At 39.3% G+C, this 20,745-nt stretch overlaps 1 protein-coding gene across 2 annotated transcripts in view; it reads right to left on the reverse strand.

Annotated features, from left to right (window-relative positions):
- GPC6 (glypican 6) overlaps positions 1-20,745 on the reverse strand; it is a 1,157,351-nt gene that overhangs the window by 566,955 nt on the left and 569,651 nt on the right. For both annotated transcript variants that reach the window (XM_080660993.1, XM_080660992.1), the window contains exon 3: positions 3,451-3,842. In XM_080660993.1, coding sequence (XP_080517119.1) covers positions 3,451-3,842 — 392 coding nt within the window. The remainder of the gene's footprint in view (positions 1-3,450; positions 3,843-20,745) is intronic.

A 20,745-nucleotide genomic window follows, 5' to 3' on the forward strand; every position in this document is an offset into this window, starting at 1 on the left:
ACAGACAACAGTATGGTGGTTACCAGAAGGAACAAGGTTGGGGAAATAGTAAAGGGTAAAGGGGGTCAAATATATGATGATGAAATATTATTTGACTTTGGGTGGTGGGCACACAATGCAATATACAGATGATGTGTCACAGAAATGTAATTCACTTATTTTCAAGGCTGCATAGGATTCCATGTTGTGAAGAGATCAGAGATTGTCCTTAATGTAGATGGGGCATTTATGATACCTCTACATTTTTTTGTTGTTGTAAACAATGCTGCTTTCAACATTCTTCTCTATATCTATCTGAGCACACGAGAAACAGTTTCTCCAGGTGCAGAATTGCAGTTTTAGGATATGGACTTCTTCAATAATACAGGTATTTTGGAATTCTTATCCAAATTAAATATATAAATTGACAATTCCACCACAAAGCATAAAAGTTACTGATTCTCCTCATCTTGTCAACATGTGACACTCTCAAAAATAGTCATTCATGCAGAAAATGAATCCTGCCTAAATGACCACAGATATCTACTCTAGAACCACATAATACTTCAAACAACCTAAGATCCAGTTATAGTTAATTAAAATTACTTGCTCCATTCTAAGCTTAACAAAAAAACAATGTATATAGAGATGGCAAAAACAAGTTTAAAAAATTATTATGTTTATGCCTGCAAATTAGTCATCCATTTTTCTGATAAGAAAATTCCCTGTAATGATTCTCAAAACATTTATGTCAAACTGCTCTGCTGTATTTTGCCAAATAGAAAATTTTTCCAATAAAAACAATTAATTAGAAGCTGTTAATGATCCCTTCAATATTTAAGAAGTCACTGAAAGAGAAGAGAGAAACTGAGGAAAAGAAAATACCACTTAAACCAAGATGCAGGAGATAAGGTAGTTTTGTGGATCTCAATTTTGGAACTTGGCCTTGAATCTCTGAACACTTCTGCAATCATTTCGCCAACTTTAAATCACTCAATGAACACACCACAGGGAGACTTCAGATTTATGAAGGGCTTAAACTTCAAACACCAACCTTGCTTCTTCTCTTTATATATTTTGCCCTTGTAATATTTTATTCTTATTACCAGAAATAGTTTGGGTGCTGAAAATCACCAGCACTGGAATAGCCCACATAGATCTATCTGGTTTAGTCTCTACAGACCATTTGGTAAGATTAGGTGAGAAAGTTCATCAGAAATATATGTAAACCCCTGAGTCATAAATTATTTGAAAAAAAAAAAAAAAACAACAACAACTGCTCAGTTTCTTTTAAACCAAGTGTATATATCCATATCTATCTGTCTATCTATCTATCTATCTATCTATCTATCTATCTATCTATCTAATGGTGGTGCCCAGATGGCAGCATAGGATTTATGATCTGAGTAGACTGGTGCTAATAAAACTCTGGTCAAACAAGCCCATATCTGCATTGAACAGTGAGCATTCCATGGCTACATGACCACAAACCCACAGCAGCTGCTCTGCAAATGAATGTTGGCTATGAGGAAATTAGGGGAAACAAGCGCTTGGTATTGAAGAGTACATCCTTCACCACATCTGGAAAAAAATTAAAGGTCATACTCTACTGGTGGTTGGTCCATGATGTCAACCTTCACCACAAAGATTAGTATGTTACCTTTTGATAGGCAAAGATCTCAGGCTGAGAGTCAGGGGATGATGGATGAAGGGGAGGCACCATCTCCAGCAATTGTTAATGCCATCCCCTGAGGGAAAGGAGTCAGCAGCACCCTTCTCTATGGCTTTTTAGAAGCCTTTCTAGAAAATATCCTCTTATCTCACTAGAACCTCTCCAGACCAAAATATATGCATTTAAATATTAGTCACACTTAGGCAGAATCAACATAAAAAATCGGGAATGTTGCATATACCAATCCATGCTTAAATTTCTTACCTCATGTTTCTCAAAAGCTGGATGTATGTCTGTTTCATTGTTCAACAAAAGCAAAGACTTTAATTTGAAGCTTCTGTAATTAAACTTTTAAAAGATACACAAAATCTATCTGCTCTAGAACATGTGAACTATATTTTTATGTTTTATACTTATCTATATTTTACAAACCTTCTCTGGTCATCATACTTTCTCTTGCTGTTACACCTGGCCAATTCCTTATCAATCCACCTTTAGGGCTCTATACTTCAGAACATTGTTGACTTTCAATAAAAAAACATTGTTTTTATAATTAGAGTTATGTATTATTAAATCTTTTGTGATTATCCCCTTTAAAGCCTCCTTGCAACTAATCTTCCCAGATGCTCAAATAAATGTTTTAGGAACTGATAATTTAAAAATGAATTGCAATGAATTTTACAAATAGTGCCCACAGAAACACTTTTTAAGAGGATACATGATCTTTATGCCAAGATATAAATAATGAGGCGAGCAAGCAGGAAAAAGAATATGGCAGAATAGTACCAACAGTTATGAAAACTGTGTGGCTCTTGGGCACAACCCTGCAATAAGAAAGTTGAGTTTAGCAATAATCTTTGTACAAATATGACCTTCTTTGGGTGACATCATATCAGATTCCTGTTAAGTATTGTTTTTACTTTGCCTCTGAAAGTAATCATCTTTCAGTGTGTTCATTGGACTGACCTCATAAGTGGGCCAGCCCATCTCCTAAGAGCAGTTGAATGTCAAGGAACAATTTAAACAAAGGCAGATATCCTCTGCACAGGAAAATAGTTATAGCAAATAGTCAATGTTTAAAGACAGCAGTGGGGAAACACTCCTTGCATTAAGGGGTTAGAGACATCCTCAAGGAAAGGCACAAATGTGTCCTAGTGATTTATCTTCCTCCTAAGCCCAATGCGATATGCGGCATTGAATTACAAAGCTAATGTGTAACAAAAGGAATGCTCTGCAAGAATCTATACTTTGTATTCATTAGGCCTCGGTAATCCAGTTCTACAGGTGTCAGCATTAGGTTCTTCCTTCATGATTAAGGAATCTGGCCACTTTGACAAGGGCGATAAAGAAGAAGAAATGCCAGGTGCTGGCACTAAGAGCTTGTCTCCACTCGCAGGCCTCATGAAGACTGTCACCTTGGGACTTAGCAGGGGATTATAACCTCTGGATGGACTGCTTCATGAGTATTTATCATCCTTAAAACTCTGATCAGAAATGCCAAGTGGTCATGGTTACAAGACACCTGATTTTGCACCATCCCTGCTAAAAGCTCCTCTTCTGTACTGCTGATAAATATTGGCTTTATGTTCCAAAGTGCATGGAACAACTTGAAATCCTGTCTTCTCTCACACTAAGCAAGAAAAAAAAGCCAGACTTAAGCTTTGGCACTTAGCTTATTTCTCGAAGAGCAAGGACCACTGTACGTGAGTATTTTCACCTTGAATTTCTTGTAAACATTCGTATTATAAAAGAGAGTAAATGTGGAAGACCAATTAGAAAGATAAGAGATTTTCAATTACCTTGGAAACTCGGTTGGCAACTTCTCTGCCCACAGTCAGCCCCTGGACAAAAGTCCGAGCAGCAATGAAGGCGCGGGTGACCTGAATTTTCAGTTTACGGGGTACATCTCCAAATGGTTTCAGCTGGTCTGTGTATTTGCTCACGCATTCCAGGTAGTCCTCACTGAAGTGATACTGCGGGTTTATTAGCTGAAACATCCGTTCCAGGAGCCGAGCCCAGAAGTCATTGAGCATCTCCTCCAGGTTCACATTGCCCCCAGTGTAGTATCTCTTCAGCTCTGTGAACAGGTCCTGGAACACTTCTGAATTCTGCATGTACAGCATCCCATAGGTCCGTACAAACATATCATTGAGTGACTTTTCTGCATTTTCTAGGAGTTCTCGGAAAAATTCTGCAAATAAAAAGAGAAAATAGTCAAACATTAGGAAGAGCTATAAATCCTAAGGCATCTACCTACCTCAATAAAATAATAACTCTCTATCTATCTATCTATACTAATAATAGAGGGATATGCAAATTGTCTGGGACACCGTCACAGTAACAGTAACAACCGAACAGCAGGCTGCATGGGGCAACAAGGCCAGCAGGGGGGTTAGTGAGGGATGACCAAATGACTGAATAGCGGGCTGCGTAGGGTGACCAGGCTGGCAGGGAGGTTAGTGAGGGATGACCAAACAGCAGGCTGCATGGGGTGACCAGGCCACCAGGGCGGGGCAGTTGGGGGCAACCAGGCCAGCAGAGGGGGGCAGTAAGGGGCAACCAGGCCAGTGAGGGGGGGAGGAGTTGGGGGCTACCAGGCCAGTGGGGGGTAGTTAGGGGCAACCAGGCTGGTAGGGGGGGAAGTTGGGGGTGACCAGGCCAGCGAGGGGGGGCAGTTAGGGGTGACCAGGCTGGCAGGGCGGGCAGTTAGGGGCAATCAGGCAGGCAGGCAGGTGAGCAGTTAGGAGCCAGTGGTCCTGGATTGTGAGAGGGATGTCTGATTGCTGATTTAGGCCCGATTCTTGGGATCAGGCCTAAACTGGCAGTCAGACATCCCCTGAGGGGTCCTGGATTGGAGAGGGTGCAGGCTGGACTGAGGGGACCCCACCCCCCATGCACAAATTTTGTGCACTGGGCCTCTAGTATATATATCCTCACCTTAGGATACTTTTTCCATTGTTTCTTTTTTCTTTTTAGAGAGAGTAGAATAGTGGGAGGGTCAGAGAGTGGGTGGGGGGGCGGGGAGTGAGAGAAATACATCCATTGGTTGCCTCCCACAGGAGCCCTGACCAGGGCTGGGGATAGACCTCTCAAACCAGGTACGTGCCCTTGATAGGAAATCAATCAAACCCACAATCCTTGGTGTTAAGGGCAATGCTCTAACCACTGAGAACACAGGCCAAGGCTGGTAACTATTTATTTATTTATTTTTATTTATTTATTTTTTAAATATATTTTATTGATTTTTTACAGAGAGGAAGGGAGAGGGATAGAGAGTTAGAAACATTGATGAGAGAGAAACATCGATCAGCTGCCTCCTGCACACCTCCCACTGGAGATGTGCCCGCAACCAAGGTACATGCCCTTGACCGGAATCGAACCCGGGACCCTTCAGTCCGCAGGCTGACGCTCTATCCACTGAGCCAAACCGGTTTCGGCAAGGCTGGTAACTATTTAAAATGAAATTTTCCCTACATCTATAATCTCTGAGTCAAAGAAAATAGAGGAACATGTGATTTCTATTTGAAAGAACATCCATTATTATTAGGAGTTTAGCATTTACTATTCCTCCATAGTTGCCCAATTCTTTTTTCATTTATTGTTAAATTTTAGAAAATCCTATAGTTTGACATGAAGTCAAAACAAAATATGTTGCAAAGTATTGTCATTAACATAATAGCAAATGCATATTAATAAAACCATTTGCACCATCATATTTACAAATCTGTTCTAACACTAGGTTTAATTAAGCTGCTTTTATTTGGAATAGTTCATAAATAGTACATTCAAATTACTGTAATCGTTTTGACTTTTTTAATTGCTATATATAGCAATTAATTGTCAGTGTTCAGAGAGTGATAATGCAATTAGATTTACTTAATAGCAAAAATATAATGAACTTCATTGTCATAATGAACTGAAAAGTTATGAAATACTCTGCATTATCATTATAAACTATCATTTTAGAAAATTTGAAGGAAATATATGCAATTGGACTTTCCAGTTAAGAGGTTCTAAATAAAAAAGACTATCCCAAGAAATAAACTCTTCCTTCCTGCAACAGCACTTGAGTGTTACTGGAAACACTAAGGATGCAAAAAATAAGAATTAACACTGCTGAATACTGCCAGCTTCATTGGCCCTCCGATTAGGTTCACTCAAGAAAGAGTGCATGTGTGTAGGGAACCTATTGGTGTGCACAAATGAGCATGGGCTGAGGAAGCTTAAGTTTTGCCCCATATGTAGACTGTGATTGGGGTGGCTAAGGAAAGATAATGCTTCTAAGTTTATAAATCCAAGTTGCTAACAAACGAGCGATTCTGCTTTACCTCTCATGGCTCCCTTTTATTCCATGAAGGTATGTTCCATCTCAGCTAATACAGAGACAAATGAAGTCCTGGACACCTCAACAATTCTAAGTAGAAACAAAACAAAACAAAACAACCCCCACCCCAAAACACACAAACAGACAAACAAAAAACAAAACCTAAACCAACAAAATAACTCTTCTTTCTGGAACTCTCAGGGGCTTTTTCCTGAGAAATACAAGGAAAAACTATAAATCTCTCCATGGATTCTATGGAAACTACACATTATTTCTGCTTCATCAAAAGTTTCCTGAAGAACTTGATTTAGCTACTTCAATTCTAATATAGTGTTGAACCACTAATTGTCTTGATATGGTGTCTAGAAGAATGGTGATTGTTATATATTTGTTATCAAATGAAACCAAAGCACCAAAGCAAAATAAAAGACATTGTTCACATCTTCACCCTCTTACTGTGAAGAATATACTTTCCCAACCAAAGAAATTCTGTTGTAGTAGCAATAAATACTGAGGGATCATCTAAAAGTCATGGTTTATAAACCCTTTGTGATCTTGTCCAAAGCACCAAATATTTCTTCTTTTAATTTTTTCCCCAAATGTAAAATCATGCTAACTATTATTAAACTCCCAAATGTTCAAGGATTTAGTAAGTAAAATCAGTGTTTAAGCAAATAGGGCCAATTTTCCCAAATTTTCAAAGCATCAATTAATCAAAATATTTATATATGCTATATGTTATGTTATTTATGATTTTGTGATATCAGAAAACTTCCAGATATTCTTATTAGGAATACTAGTCACCTAGTTTTTTTCTAAAATAGAAACTATATTAAATTATTAATATTAATAGCCAAGTCTAACATATCATATTAAAACTTTTCCATCTCAAAACCAAGAATAAAAATAGTTTGACTTTGTTGATATAGGAGTTGGGTGAAGGTGTTAAAAATTGTGAAAAGAAACTACAAAAGAGTGAAAAAAAATCACTGAATTGAAAAATACTAAAATGATGAAACTAGAAAGTAGATTCTAATCATGAACTCAGGACAGCATATTCATTTATCTTCTTTTAGAGGTCAATTATTTTGTTAGACTCAGGGATTAAAGCTTAATTTATTAAATACAGAGTACTGCCTTTAGCAATGAATAGTTAGCAATCAATGGTGTGGTCTGGATTTGCAAAGAACTAAACAAAAAAAGAAAAAAGAAAAAGATCCTTAGGTTCTCATTGCTTTTTTAAAGACAGATATAAATTACTCTGTGTAGGGATAAACATTGCATTTTTTATTTTATTGAAAGTAACATTCCTTAGGCTTATCCCCTCTTGACTGGGAAAACATGAAATATGGGGCTTATACCCACTTTGAAGTTGAATGGTTAAAACCAGACTGCACACTCACTGTATCATGTGGTTTGTTTCCTCATGCCTAAATTACTATTCATCATTAAATATAGAAATGAATTTATCATATTTCAATAAATCTGACCCAAAAAGCATTTCATTAGCTTCCAAGCTTAAATTTGTGTCTAAGGGTGTGTCATTGTCTGAAGTTTGCTATTAGCTTCACTGGTCTTCAACAGTCAAATTATTATTCCTTGTTCAAAATTATTATACGGTTTAGTGATCACATAGTCAAAGTTAATATTGGTATTGAAGACACTAAAGTATCAGGCAATTATGACAAATGCTGCTACCTTAAGGGACATTGGTCTTATATCTTATAAAAGATGAGGGGGGGGACCCAAGGTACCAAGGCAAAACTAATGACCCCAAAAATGAGTATGCTTATTTCCGTGTTAGGATGTCCATAGACTCAGACTTCAACCTTATGAAGGTTGACTCTTTTAACAATGTATTTTATGCTTGGATGAAAATTGTTTCCCAGCAAACCAAACAAGATGGATATTTGGAAGACAGTTATCAGACCCATTTTGCTGATAAAATATTATGCCCAAACAGCACAAAGAACAAAATTGAAGAGCAATATAAGGAAAAACAAATCTCAATCTAGCCCTTCATTCAATCACAGAGGGTAAAGCTCACATTGGATAAAGCCTTTAGTCAACAAAAATTCTCATCTGCAAGAAACAGTTTGGAAGAAAAAAAAACTTTTTTTCTTTTTTTTTTCTTTTTCCCGATCACAAAATATACATCAAAAGTGATTGCTTAGGGCTTAGTTATGCTTCATAGATGCATAAAGGAACTTTTTCCAGCCAGTATTAGCCTCTGGGAGGTTTTTATTCATCTGCAGGGGAGATCTGGATGCAAACATCTGTTGGCTGCAGGGCAGACTGACTCAAGTGGGAGAACAATTTTGTAGATAAAAACCACCACTGTTCCAAAAGGAAAAGAAAATCTGTGCATGAGGCCTAATCACTGGGAGATGTCTCTTAAGATGGGAAAATCAACTCCTAGGAGCCAAGAGATGCCCGCATATACCGAAGAGAAGCTTCAAACGAAGCCTCCACATAAACGGGCCTAAATGTAAGATGCACCCAGGGCCCTGGGGAAGTAAGAGGAGGGGAAGGGCAGACTAGATGCTCTCCAGGAATTTTCAGTCAATGAGAAACAGCCAAAGCTTTGCTCAATCAAGCTGTAAATGTCTTGTTAATACTGCTATTGAGAAACAAACGTTTCTTGCCAGTTGGGCTTGGCTCAGTGGTTGAGCATCAACATATGAACCAGGAGGCCATGGTTCAATCCCTGGTCAGGACACACAACTGAGTTGTGGGCTCGATCCCCACTGTGGAGCATGCAGGGGGCAATGACTGATGATTTTCTCTCATCATTGATGTTTCTATCTCTCTCTCCCTCTCCCTTACTCTCTGACATCAATAAAAATATATTAAGTGGGGAAAAAAGCTAACTTTTCAGGATGATGGTGTAAACCCATGTAATTACAGAACCCAATGAGTAAGAAAACTTTGCTCACTGTGAAGTGGAAATTATGTATCTATACAGGATGACAGGCTGAACTTGTCCTACCGGGATGAAGCAGGAGTACTAAATTTGTTTCCCTAAACCCATGCATTTGTGTTGAGTGTTATTTCTCTCATGATCTCTTTCATTCTACCCTTTCCCCACAAAAGTGTAATAAATCAGTCAGTCCACCCAGAACCCAAGCTTTGGCTAAAAAAGCACCTGGAGGAGGTGGCATGGAGGTAAAATAATTCCAAAAGCTGATGTCCTCTACGGGATGTGATTCATAGACACACAAAAAAACTACGACCCTGCCCCCAACATGCCTTTTTTAAGGTTAAGTGATAGGAACATCCTTCCTCGTTCTGCACACAGCTGCCAGCTTTCAGGTACATGTTTTGAGATAATTTCTCTTGTCAACAGTCTTATTGCCTCTATAAGCTAATATGACTACAAGAAAAGACTGAGATAATGAGGAGCATTCATGGAGGAACAAGCACAGTGCTGTTTACTCTCTTTTATGTTTGACTTTGAAGGTGAGAAAACACCATCTCGATGTGGTCTATCTCTTCCCACACCCAGGAGGCAAGACCTTGTGAGAAGAGGTGAAGACTGGTGCTGCTGAGGGAGCCCTTGCCACATAAAGCATCGCCCTTGGGCAGTCACAGCTTCTGTGGTATTTTACAGTTGAATGCCAGTCCTCTACATCAGGGCCTCAGCCTCAGCACTGCTGAGGTTTTCATATGACAAACCTGTGTTGGGAGGGGCTGTCCTGTGCATTATACTAGTACAGTATGAAGTAGCATCCCCGGCCTCCACGTACTAGAGGCCAGTAGCACATCCTTCCCCCAGTAGTGATGACCAAAACTGTCTCCAGACTTTATCAAATGTCACCTGGGGGTGGGGGGAGGAGGCACTCTCATTCCACACCCTGAGAGCCACCCTTCTACGGATAAATTCCAGAGGCCTAAAATTAGGACATCAAAACACTCTGAGAAAATGCCAGCACATTTCTAGACCTCACCATCCTCACAATTTTTTACAAAATACATTTGAGAAGCTATAATTTTATAAGAAGCTGCTGAATACAAGTTACAGTCCCAGGTAAGATTCTTGGTGGCAAATATCATTGACATGTACTCGTATGGTGCCCATCATATGGCTGGGCCTTAAAACGTGGTGAATAGTGTTTGAGTAGATAGACGGATGAACATGAGCATCCAGTGAAATACATCTATTTTGTCTGAGTTCCTCTTGGCTAGTGATAATTTTGTGGGCAGACCTCAGAGGGAGAGAGATGCCACAAACCAACCATTAGAAAGGGCAACTGATATGCTCTCCTGCTATCCTCTAAGCTCTTTTACATTTCTGCATATATAAACATTCATATCCTCCTATGCTCCAAATTCATGTACATCTGTACATAAACTCCTTATGGCCTCTGGCTCAAAAACATGTGGATTACCAAGACTGCTCTGTCACTTCCTCTGTGAACACGTCTGCCTGTTAGGAGCCTTGCTTTGCCTGGCTTCATTCATTACTGCCTCTCTGCCACTGTTCCTGCTGGGCCTTGACCTCGTAGCTCATGATCTCACCAAGCTGACTGTATTCACATTCACACTTTAAGCAATGCCCAGAGTGCTATATTTGAGTTAGCTTTCAAACCACTTTTGACTTTCCCATATTGCAGTACTGCCTTCTATTCAACAGCTATTCTGCCATACTGAATAAACTCTGTGTGGAACTTTTTGATTTTCTTGTTTTCAATAAACAAAACTATGTTGTCTTTTATTTCTTCATAATACAGGTTAAAAATGATATAGAAAAAAATGGAAGAACTATTTTGAATACATATCCTAATATATTGTTTTAGGAATTTTTCTTAAACATCAATTGCATTTTTGTGCAAAAAACAGACCTTCAGTATGCATTCTTTAAATTATGGGGTTGAAATTACATAAAATTAGTTTCAAAATAATAATTATTCAAAAGGGAGAAATAATAATCTATAATTACTGTTAGACAATGTTGCTATAGACAAAAAGTCATTTGTGTTTGCCACTTCTTTATCTCTTAATTTATATTTTTCTTGCTCTCCATGTGTTATGTGTATGTTTTCACAGATTAAGTTTATTACATTATGATAAGCATTATATATTTACTTAGTCAAAACATCCCAGGAGTTAATAGAAACTTATATAATTCAAAAAGTAGTAATTTACACCTTTCCTGTTTGGTGGATTATTATGACCCTTAAGGAAATGTCCCCACCCCAACACAAGCTGTCTTAAAAGGAATCAATATGTCAACAGGATATATTCATTATTTTCATCCGCCTGTTACATTTTAGAAGGAAAGTAAAGACACCAGACCTTAAGTGAAGATGACAAATGGATTTGCTACACAGTGATGGTAATTTCAAGCATAATTACAGATAAGAAGTTGCCTGATGTTTAATGGGCATCACACACAGTGCCAGACACTATGCTATAAGATGTACCTACATTTGAAGTGAATCAGTAATTAGCATATACAGTTAGCAGATGAGAAAAGTGAGGCTCAGATATGTTAAGCAAGGTGTCCCACACCACTTGAATGAGCATGTAACCTAGAGCTCCAAACCATTACAGACGAGGATGAGTTCTAAGAAAGGACAAGAGAGTGGGGTGGCTTTGCAGTGTATCCCAAGTTAAATATTCACACTGCTATTCGAATACTTAATTGGAAATAAAATAAATTCCTAGGACACTGGATAAAATCACATTTAAATATACATTGCAAAATGATATACTAAAGTCAAGTATAAGTTACTTATAACAAATTTCATGTGTGATTATTTCCCCACTGATATTAATTAGTTGATGTAACTGAGACTGAAGAGTACAGTCAAGTCTCTGGGGCCAGTATCTCTTTCTTCAAGGGCTGGCTTCCCCTAGAAGAAAAGCAGCCACAGAGCATGAGATTAAGCTACAGGATATTGAACAGTGACTGACACACAAAAGGATGCTAGAAATATTTGACTAAAAAACGTGACTCCTTTTGTGATGTATGAACATATATGTCATATTGTGTATCTCATTTTATAACAGTATATGCATACTGTCAGCACATATACATACAACATTCACCTACACATTGAAATGTTAAAATATAATCAAACAAACAAAAAAAACCAACAATGAAAACAAGACAAAACAAACAACAATGACGAAGAATATGCCACAAAGACCTTATGTGGACCAAAATGCCCAAAATACTTAACTTGTAGCCCTTTATAGAAAAATCTTGCCAATTCCTAGCTTTAAAGGGTTAAAATCCTAGTGAAATGTTTGAAGATTAAGTTAACAGAACATATTTTACCTTTAAATTCTTGTAGGTAGGAAGACATTTAATTATTACTCTGTTATCTCTAAGTAAGAGAGTAAAAGTTCCTTCCTTTCATTATTTTATCTTATATGTTAAAATTTGCTCTGCAGCCCATTCATCACCTTATATTCCCCTGTGAGGCAGCTAAAATCCAAAAGTAAATTCTTAAAACACTTAAATGATTTAGCAGATTTAGGTGACTAGTGATTTTAAAGTAGACACCTTCAAATTTTTCTAAGGTAGTGCTCTAATGAGTCTCCAGAGAATTTCATAAGGAGAAAACCCCACAGTAAATCTGGTATATAAAATAGACATAGCCATAGCCAGTTTGGCTCAATGGATAGAGCGTCAGCCTGTGGACTGAAAGGCCCCGGGTTCCATTCCAGTCAAGGGCACATGCCTGGGTTGTGGGCTCGATCCCTAGTGGGGGACATGCAGGAGGTAGCCAATTAATAATCCTCTCTCATCATTGATGTTTTATCTCTCTCTCCCTCTCCCTTCCTCTCTGAAATCAACAAAAATATATTAAAATATAAATAATAAAATAGACATTATACATAGAAATGGAAAAGGAAAAAATAATAATAACACTCTGATAGAAGTTAAGGTACAAAAATTTTTTACTATAAATCCTTTTATAATTTTCTCTTCATGATAATTAATGAAATAGAAATTAATCTTCCAGTTAACATCTTACAGGGCCCTACCATAAATCTAGAAAAATTATTTTCAAAATGTAATAAATACATCAGCTGTTAAAAATACTATAATACATTTATCAAAATTGGTCACTATATTTGTCCAGAGGTTACATTTATTATATTACTTCCATTGTGTGTCAGAAACTCATAAATTAGATATAAATAAGTGGAAACATAATAGTTCTGGGGGACTTTTTTATTTAATGAATAAAAAAAACCAAGGATATACTAATGTATTATTCAGCTCGATTGGAGATCACCAATTTATATTTTTCTAATATATTTAATCTAATCAACTAGACTTTTCCACGAAGAAATTTTTAATGAAAAGTCATAGTTTACAATAATGAATGTTCATTAAAAATAATCAATTCCTTGCACCAAAGTTCTCTGATTTAATATCATTAAAGTAATGTCAGCGGAAGAGACTAAATGCTACAAGAATTGTCAGCACCAGGTGAGTAATTTAGCTGTGAAAAGGAGTTAGCTGGAGAGCAGCACCGTGTAATGGTTGATACAGGGAGATTTAAAGCAATAAAGCAGTTTATAGAAATTGTTGACTTGATTTCACATTTCTCAAGGTTAGACTTTTTCTATACTTAGTGATCCTTCACACATTAGATTGATAAATGTTTTATTTCTCTGTAGGTTATTTCTCTTGAAGATATCTTTTAAAGTAAGAAAGACTGATTAGGCCATTTATGTTCACAAGGTGGTATAGATAAACTATTAATTCTGGGAATCATGTTATGTTTGAAATTTGCTGACAGTTGCTGCCAAAAACAACCAACCATTCTGAGCCTGCAGACTGTCTTTCTACCTCATCCTAAGCAATGCATATGAAATTAGAAGCTGAGTTGCAAGGATTTGAGGATGATGCTGTAGGTAAATGGCTATACTCACCGCCTCCCACAACCATATCAAAATTACAACTAAAATACAGAACAAGCATCATCCACTGGAAAGCTGAGTGGAAGTCCTACAACTAGAGAAGTAAAGAAGAAAGCATGCTGAGACTGGTAGGAGGTGGTGAGGCACAGAACAGGCTGGTCCAGCACCCACGTGGGCCGCTTTTTTAATCGGGAGGGAGATCTTCTCTAAGAGGCTGCCAGGAGGAGCAAGGGGTCCCAGCCCCACACCAGACCCCCACCCTAGGGTCCCAGAGCTGGGAAAAGAAGTCCCTACAGGCAGTAAGAATTACAGGCTGTAAAAACCAGTGGGGATTGGGGCTCAGTGACACCGAGGCTGCTGGAGACCCAGCTGTTCCTCTTAAAAGGCTGGCACCATGACCTGAACTTATAAGGCATGTTTTCTTTGAGCTCCAGTACCAGGGTGAGCCTCTAGGGAACACAGACACATAAGAGGAGGAACTGGATTGTCTGGCATCAGGGCAGGAACTCAGGGGGGTGGGGGGGAGGCGGGGAGGAGGGTTTCTCCCAGAAGGAGGTGCTCACAGAGATCATTGTTCTTGTGCTGGGACCTCCTGGATCTCAGGGCTGACTGGCATCAATTTGTTTGCTCTGCCCAGGTGATTCCCTAAAACCGCCTCATCCAATTTGCAACCCCACCCAAGTTGTGTGCAGCAGCTATTGCATATGAATGGCCTGTCCTTGCTCAAGCTAAAATCTCAAACAAGCTGCAAATGGGTCAGGGAGCCCCAAACCTATCAATAAAAGTCCCAACACCTGGTACCAGCACCAGCCTGCCTTGCTTCATAGCTGGGCCTCACCTGGGCACTTCCAAACCCAATACAAAGAGGAGGAATCTGCAGATTTCTCTATAGCTCTTGCTGGGTGGCGCTAGGCAGTGAATGACTTTGTACCTCCCTGGAGACCCAAGAACCAGTGTATCCAGTGGTCAGTGTCAGACCATACCAGATTACAACTCTACGCTTCCATAGAGACACATTCAAGGGGTGGACTCGGTGAGCACCAAAGCCCCAATAAAGCAAGTCCTGCTCCTTTGGGGTGTCTCCTGCACAAAAGCTCCCCCACTGTAGTTGCAGTTGGGCCTTACAGCCAGTTGGCCTGGAGGTCAATTCCTCCCAGTGACACCAACAGCAATTAAGTCTCAACTACAACAAGACCGTGCTCACAGCCCATAAAAGGGTGCACCTAGAGCTTACAGCTCAGGTGACTCGGGAAGGCTGAGCCACTGGGCCCTATAGACACCTACTACACAAGGCCACTCTACCAACTCAAGGAGACTTAGCAGCTACCCAATACATAGAAACAAACACAGGGAAGCAGCCAAAATGCAAAGACAAAGAAACATGTCACAAATGAAAATAATGGAAGAAAGCAAACTACTGGATAGAGTTCCAAACCATGGTTATAAGGTTACTCAAGAATCTTCTAGAAACCTCCAAAAAAAAAAAAAAGGAAAAGGACCAGTCAGAAATTAAGCATACAATGACTGAAATAAAGAAAAATATACCGGTATTCAACAATAGAGGATTCTGAGAATCAAATCAATGATTTGAAATATGAGGAAGCAAAAAACAACCAACCAGAAGAGCAAAAAGAAAAAAGAATCCAAAAATATGAAGATAGTGTAAGGAGCCTCTGAGACAACTTCAAGCATACCAACATTCACATTATGGGGGTGCCAGAAGAAGAGAGAGAGCAAGATACATTTTACAATGGGTAGAAAGTTATGGTTTATTTGTATGTTTTTCTCTGCCCAAAGTTTTTATAATGATGATAAATTACTTTCATAGTTTGAAAAATCATTAAATAGTATTTAAATTTAAAAAGACCTTATGAACACAAAAATGTTCCTTGATTATAGAGGGAAATTGACTATAGAGGGAAATACCAATTTAAAAATGTAGAATGAAACTATTTTATCTAATAAATTTACAAATGGAAATCCAAAAATTAAGATAAAAAAACACATAAAAGGGCAGAAAATAAACAAAAAATTTACTCATAATTGTGGAATACATCCACAAAGTAGTAGAGATAGAATCTGAGTGTCTTGACTCTATATCTAGTGGATTCATGCTGCTAAGTGAAAAGGACTTAATAAGGAAAGAACTAAGTAGTAGTATCTAAGGCACAGCGTGCAGGCTATAAAATCATGGTGCCAGTAATATTAGGTCATTATTCATTGATAATAAGAACCTCTACATTTTTGGTATTCAAGTGAATGCTTTTAAATCCTATCTAATAAAAGAGTAATATGCAAATTGACCATCACTCTAACACACAAGATGGCTGCCCCCATGTGGACACAAGATGGCCACCACAAGATGGCCAGCAGGGGAGGGCAGTTGGGAGGGACCAGGTCTTGCAAGGGGGGGGCAGTTGTGGGCAATCAGGCCAGCAGGGGAGGGCAGTTGGGAGGGACCAGGCCTGCAAGGGAGGGCAGTTGGGGGCAATCAAGCCTACAGGGGAGGGCAGTTAGGGGTGACCAGGCCAGCAGAGGAGAGCAGTTGGGGGAGACCAGGCCTGCAGGGGAGGGCAGTTAGGGGCAAACAGGCTGGCAGGGAAGCAGTTAGGGGTGACCAGGCCTGCAGGGGAGGGCAGTCAGGGGTGACCAGGCCTGCAGGGGAGGGCAGTTAGGGGCAAACAGGCTGGCAGGGGAGGGCAGTTAGGCATCAATCAAACTGGCAGGGGAGTGGTTAGGGGTTGATCAGGCTGGCAGGCAGAAGCGGTTAGGGGCAATCAGGAAGGCAAGCAGGTGAGCAGTTGGGATCCAGCAGTCCTGGATTGTGAGAGGGATGTCCGACTGCCCGTTTAGGCTAGATCCCAGTAGGATCTGGCCTAAACGGGCAGTTGGACATCCCACAAGGGGTCCCAGATTGGAGAGGGTGCAGGCTGGGCTGAGGGACACACCCCCCTTGCACTAATTTTGTGCACTGGGCCACTAGTATATAGATAATTTCTATTTATTTCTAGATATAGAAAGGAATTTTCAAATGGATGTAATCAGTATTCAATAAAATTCCATTGTTTGTTATTACAGTTGTCAGTCCAAAAAAAAAGAGCTTTGGCTTCAGATATCAATGATTGAATGAATTTAAAGTCATTTTAACTACGAATTTTTGGTGGGGATTTGATGAACATTAGTACAGGATGATAAACTCTATAATTCTAAGAATGTTTCTACAAACATTTTAAAACCACAACAAAAAAAAAAGAGAACAAAGTCAGGCATTTTTCAATCACCTTTCACCACTTGTGTCAGTTTGTTGGACAAGGCTTAGAGGAGGCACAGTTTCCCCAAGTCATGCCTTAGAAATAATTTTATTCCTTGAATCTCTCAAAGGGAAATGAACCTTATTCATCAAAATGTTAAAATCAAATCAAATCATATATAAGGGATGGGCTTATTTGATTCATGGGTATATTTTAAGCTTACAAATGACTTTCAAATGATTTATATTTCATTTTTCTGAATTATATGGATCATATGTAAAGTCCCTAAAACAAGACATTCAGTTGAGTATTTCAAACAAATATTCATAGCACAGGCTTATTATTTTACACTTTACTGGATGCTTTATGATATGTGTTCATTGTTAGCCATGTTATATAGCCATACTAGTGACCTGGTGCACGAAATTCATGCACATTAAAAGGGGATTAATTAGAGGAAATAATTTAATATTGCTATTTGCCCTTTCTCTATAATAGAAGTGTCAGAGATGAAAGAAAATTAGTAAAATGTATATGAAACCCTTCCTCCTGTCAGAGTCTGGGGCTCACCACGGGACCCAGAGTCAAGTCCCCGCCCACCCACATGCACCTCAAAATCGCGTGAGATCCAGACCGGGCCGCCCCCCCCCCCCCCCAATTGGGCTAGATCCAGACCTAGCCAGTTCCACCCTGTCAAGCCCTGCCGGGCAGGGGGCATAGCCTCAGGTCCCCTGGCCCAGTGCCAGGACGGGAGGGGGGTGGCCTGAGGTCCCCCAGCCCAGACCAGGGCAGGGGGCGTGCCTTGAGATCCTCTGTCAAGCCCCGCCAGGTGGGGGACACGGCCTGAGATACCCTGTCAAGCCCCGCTGGGAGGGGGGCATGGCCTGAGGTCCCCTGTCAAGCCCCGCTAAGTGGGGGGTACAGCCTCAGGTCCCCCGGCCCAGCACCAGGAGAGGGGCACAGGCTCCGGTCCCCCATCAAGCCCCACTGGCAGGGGGGTGCAGCCTCAGGTCCCCTGTCAAGCCCTGCTGGGTGGGGGGCATGGCCTGAGGTCCCCTGTCAAGCCCTGCCAGGTGGGGGGTGCAGCCTGAGGTCCCCTGTCAAGCCCTGCCGGGTGGGGGGGGCATGGCCTGAGGTCCCCCGGCCTGGCGCTGGGGGGGGAAGCAGCCTGAGGTCCCCTAGCCCACCTTGAGGTTCCCTGTCAAGCCCTGCCAGGTGGGGGGCATGGCCTCAGGTCCCCTGGCCTGGCACTGGAGCAGGGGGTGTGGCCTGAGGTCCCCCAGCCTGACACCAGGGCAGGGGATGCAGCCTGAGGTCCCCTGTCAAACCCCATGGGGGCGGGGAGGGCATAGCCTCAGGTCCCTGCTAATTGCTTGTTAAGGCTCCTTATGGGAACTTGGCCTCAGCTGTGGGTGCAGCCATTTTTGTGATGGAGTGATAGTCAATTAGCATATTCCCTCTTTATTAGATAGGATGATATTATTCTTATATTTTGTTTTGTTGTGTGTCACAAAAACTTCCCCAAAACAATCAGCAATGATTTTCAAGAAGGTATCCATCTACATATTAAAAATTGGTAATCGCTACCAAGGGTAATTGCAAAAACAGTTCTGCTTTTGGACAACTTATTTAAAAGGCTCTGCACAGCTTCCTGAAATGGCTGTCCTTTGTTTTAAATACCCTGACCTAGGAATGTGTGGCTTATGTTGTGAATGTGACTCCCTCAGTGCCCATCCCTCCCCGCTTTGAACTGCTGATGGTAATGAATCTTCTTCTTCCAGCTCCAAATGCTGCATTCAGTTATCATCAAGAGCAGACATCAACCAGCACAGTAATCTTGCTCTGATGGATAGAATACTAACCTTTCACAAGATTAGAGACACAGGGTGCTCTGGAGATAATAAAATTCAAATAGGTTTATTTCAAAGGGCAACCCAATCCTGCCTTTGTGCATGGGTCACTTGGCAGACCATTTGCCAATGTAGCTTTTGTGTTTTTCCACGCCGGTTTCTGGTTCCGTTTGCCAAAGGTGTCAAATTATGTGGGCCCCCAAAGCCAGGTCCAAAGGAGGAACAGGACAAATGGAGAATAACATTATTTTAGTACACATGACAACAGCTCTACTGGCCAATGATTCTAATTTTGTTTAAATTACATCCAATGTACTCAAAAGGTAAATCAGGGCTGACCCAGTTGATAATATCAATGACTTGGTATAACTGCCAGTATTATGACCCTAGAGTATAAAGTCCAAAAGATTATTTACAGATTTCCATTTCAAATAAATGCCTAATAGAAATTAAAATCAAGAGTTAAAACATAACTCTTTTCTTTTTAAATATTATATAGGTATCTACTTAACATTTTCCTAGGCAAAAAAAGTCAAAGAATATTAATCAATGAAATAAAACAAGATTAAGTACTATATATGTATGAAGAAAAATTAAAATATATTCTTGTAAAAGCAATGAGTAATCCTTACAAAAGCCTTCATGTATTTCTCATGACCACTACCTTCTCATTATTTAAAAGTATCTCTGGCACACAGAAGCCTACATAAGAAAATGAGAAAAAAAACAAAAGCAGTTTCATGTTAAGAATACTCCTAAAATGTGTTACTCACATGTGGGATACAATTAGAAAAATACTGTGGAAGGGAAAATATTCAAATGCAAACAACAGTAATAATTATATACTACTTTACATGATATGGATAATACATATCTTATCATCAAGTTTATAATTAATTTTAATTTAAATAAATGCGTGTTTTGCAATGTAGTATGATTGTTTTGTTCAGTTTTATTTTTTAATATATATATATTTAAATATATTTTTATTGATTTCAGAGAGAAAGGGAGAGGGAGAGAGAGATAGAAACATCTATGATGAGAGGGAATCATTGATTGGCTGCCTCCTGCACAACCCCTCCTGGGGATCAAGCCTTTGACTGGAATCAAACCTGGGACCCTTCAGTCCACAGGCCTGTGCTGTACCCACTGAGCCAAACCGGCTAGGGCTGTTCAGTTTTTAAAAGCTTTGTAATGATTTTTATAAAGTGAGAAAGTTACATTTATATACAGTATATCATATGTATTTAATTTATCAAAAGGTCTTAAAAATCTAAATATTATTTTATTAAAAGAGAACTTTGTGGTTACTAATTTTTGCTTTTTTTAAATATCATAGCAAAACTATTTTCCACACAATATTTTGAAATCAATCATAACTGATTATCCTTACTGTATTTTACAAATTAAATACAACTTTTGAAATGAAACAATTATAATCAATTACATATTTAAAATAAAATATTTAGCGGGACTGTTTTGCTCTTTCATTTCAATAATGCAGCTGAAAAACATTTCAACAAATTCTTATTAAATTAAGTCTGAGACTTCATTCTGTACAGATGCTATGCAAAATTAGAGAATGTTATTTAGATTATTTTAATCGATTTAAAAGATGTTGTTTACTATTAAAAACTCTTGGAAAAATCATATATTTTTATTTTGTTGGTAATTTTAAGTTAATGCAGTTAAAATGATCTTTAACTGAGGCACAGGAACTACCAAGCTATATTCTTTCTCTGTACAAAGGAAATGTAATCTAACAATAGTGCAGGATATTATCTAAAG

This window comes from Plecotus auritus (assembly GCF_963455305.1).
Source record: "Plecotus auritus genome assembly, chromosome: 3".
Lineage (NCBI taxonomy): Eukaryota > Metazoa > Chordata > Mammalia > Chiroptera > Vespertilionidae > Plecotus > Plecotus auritus.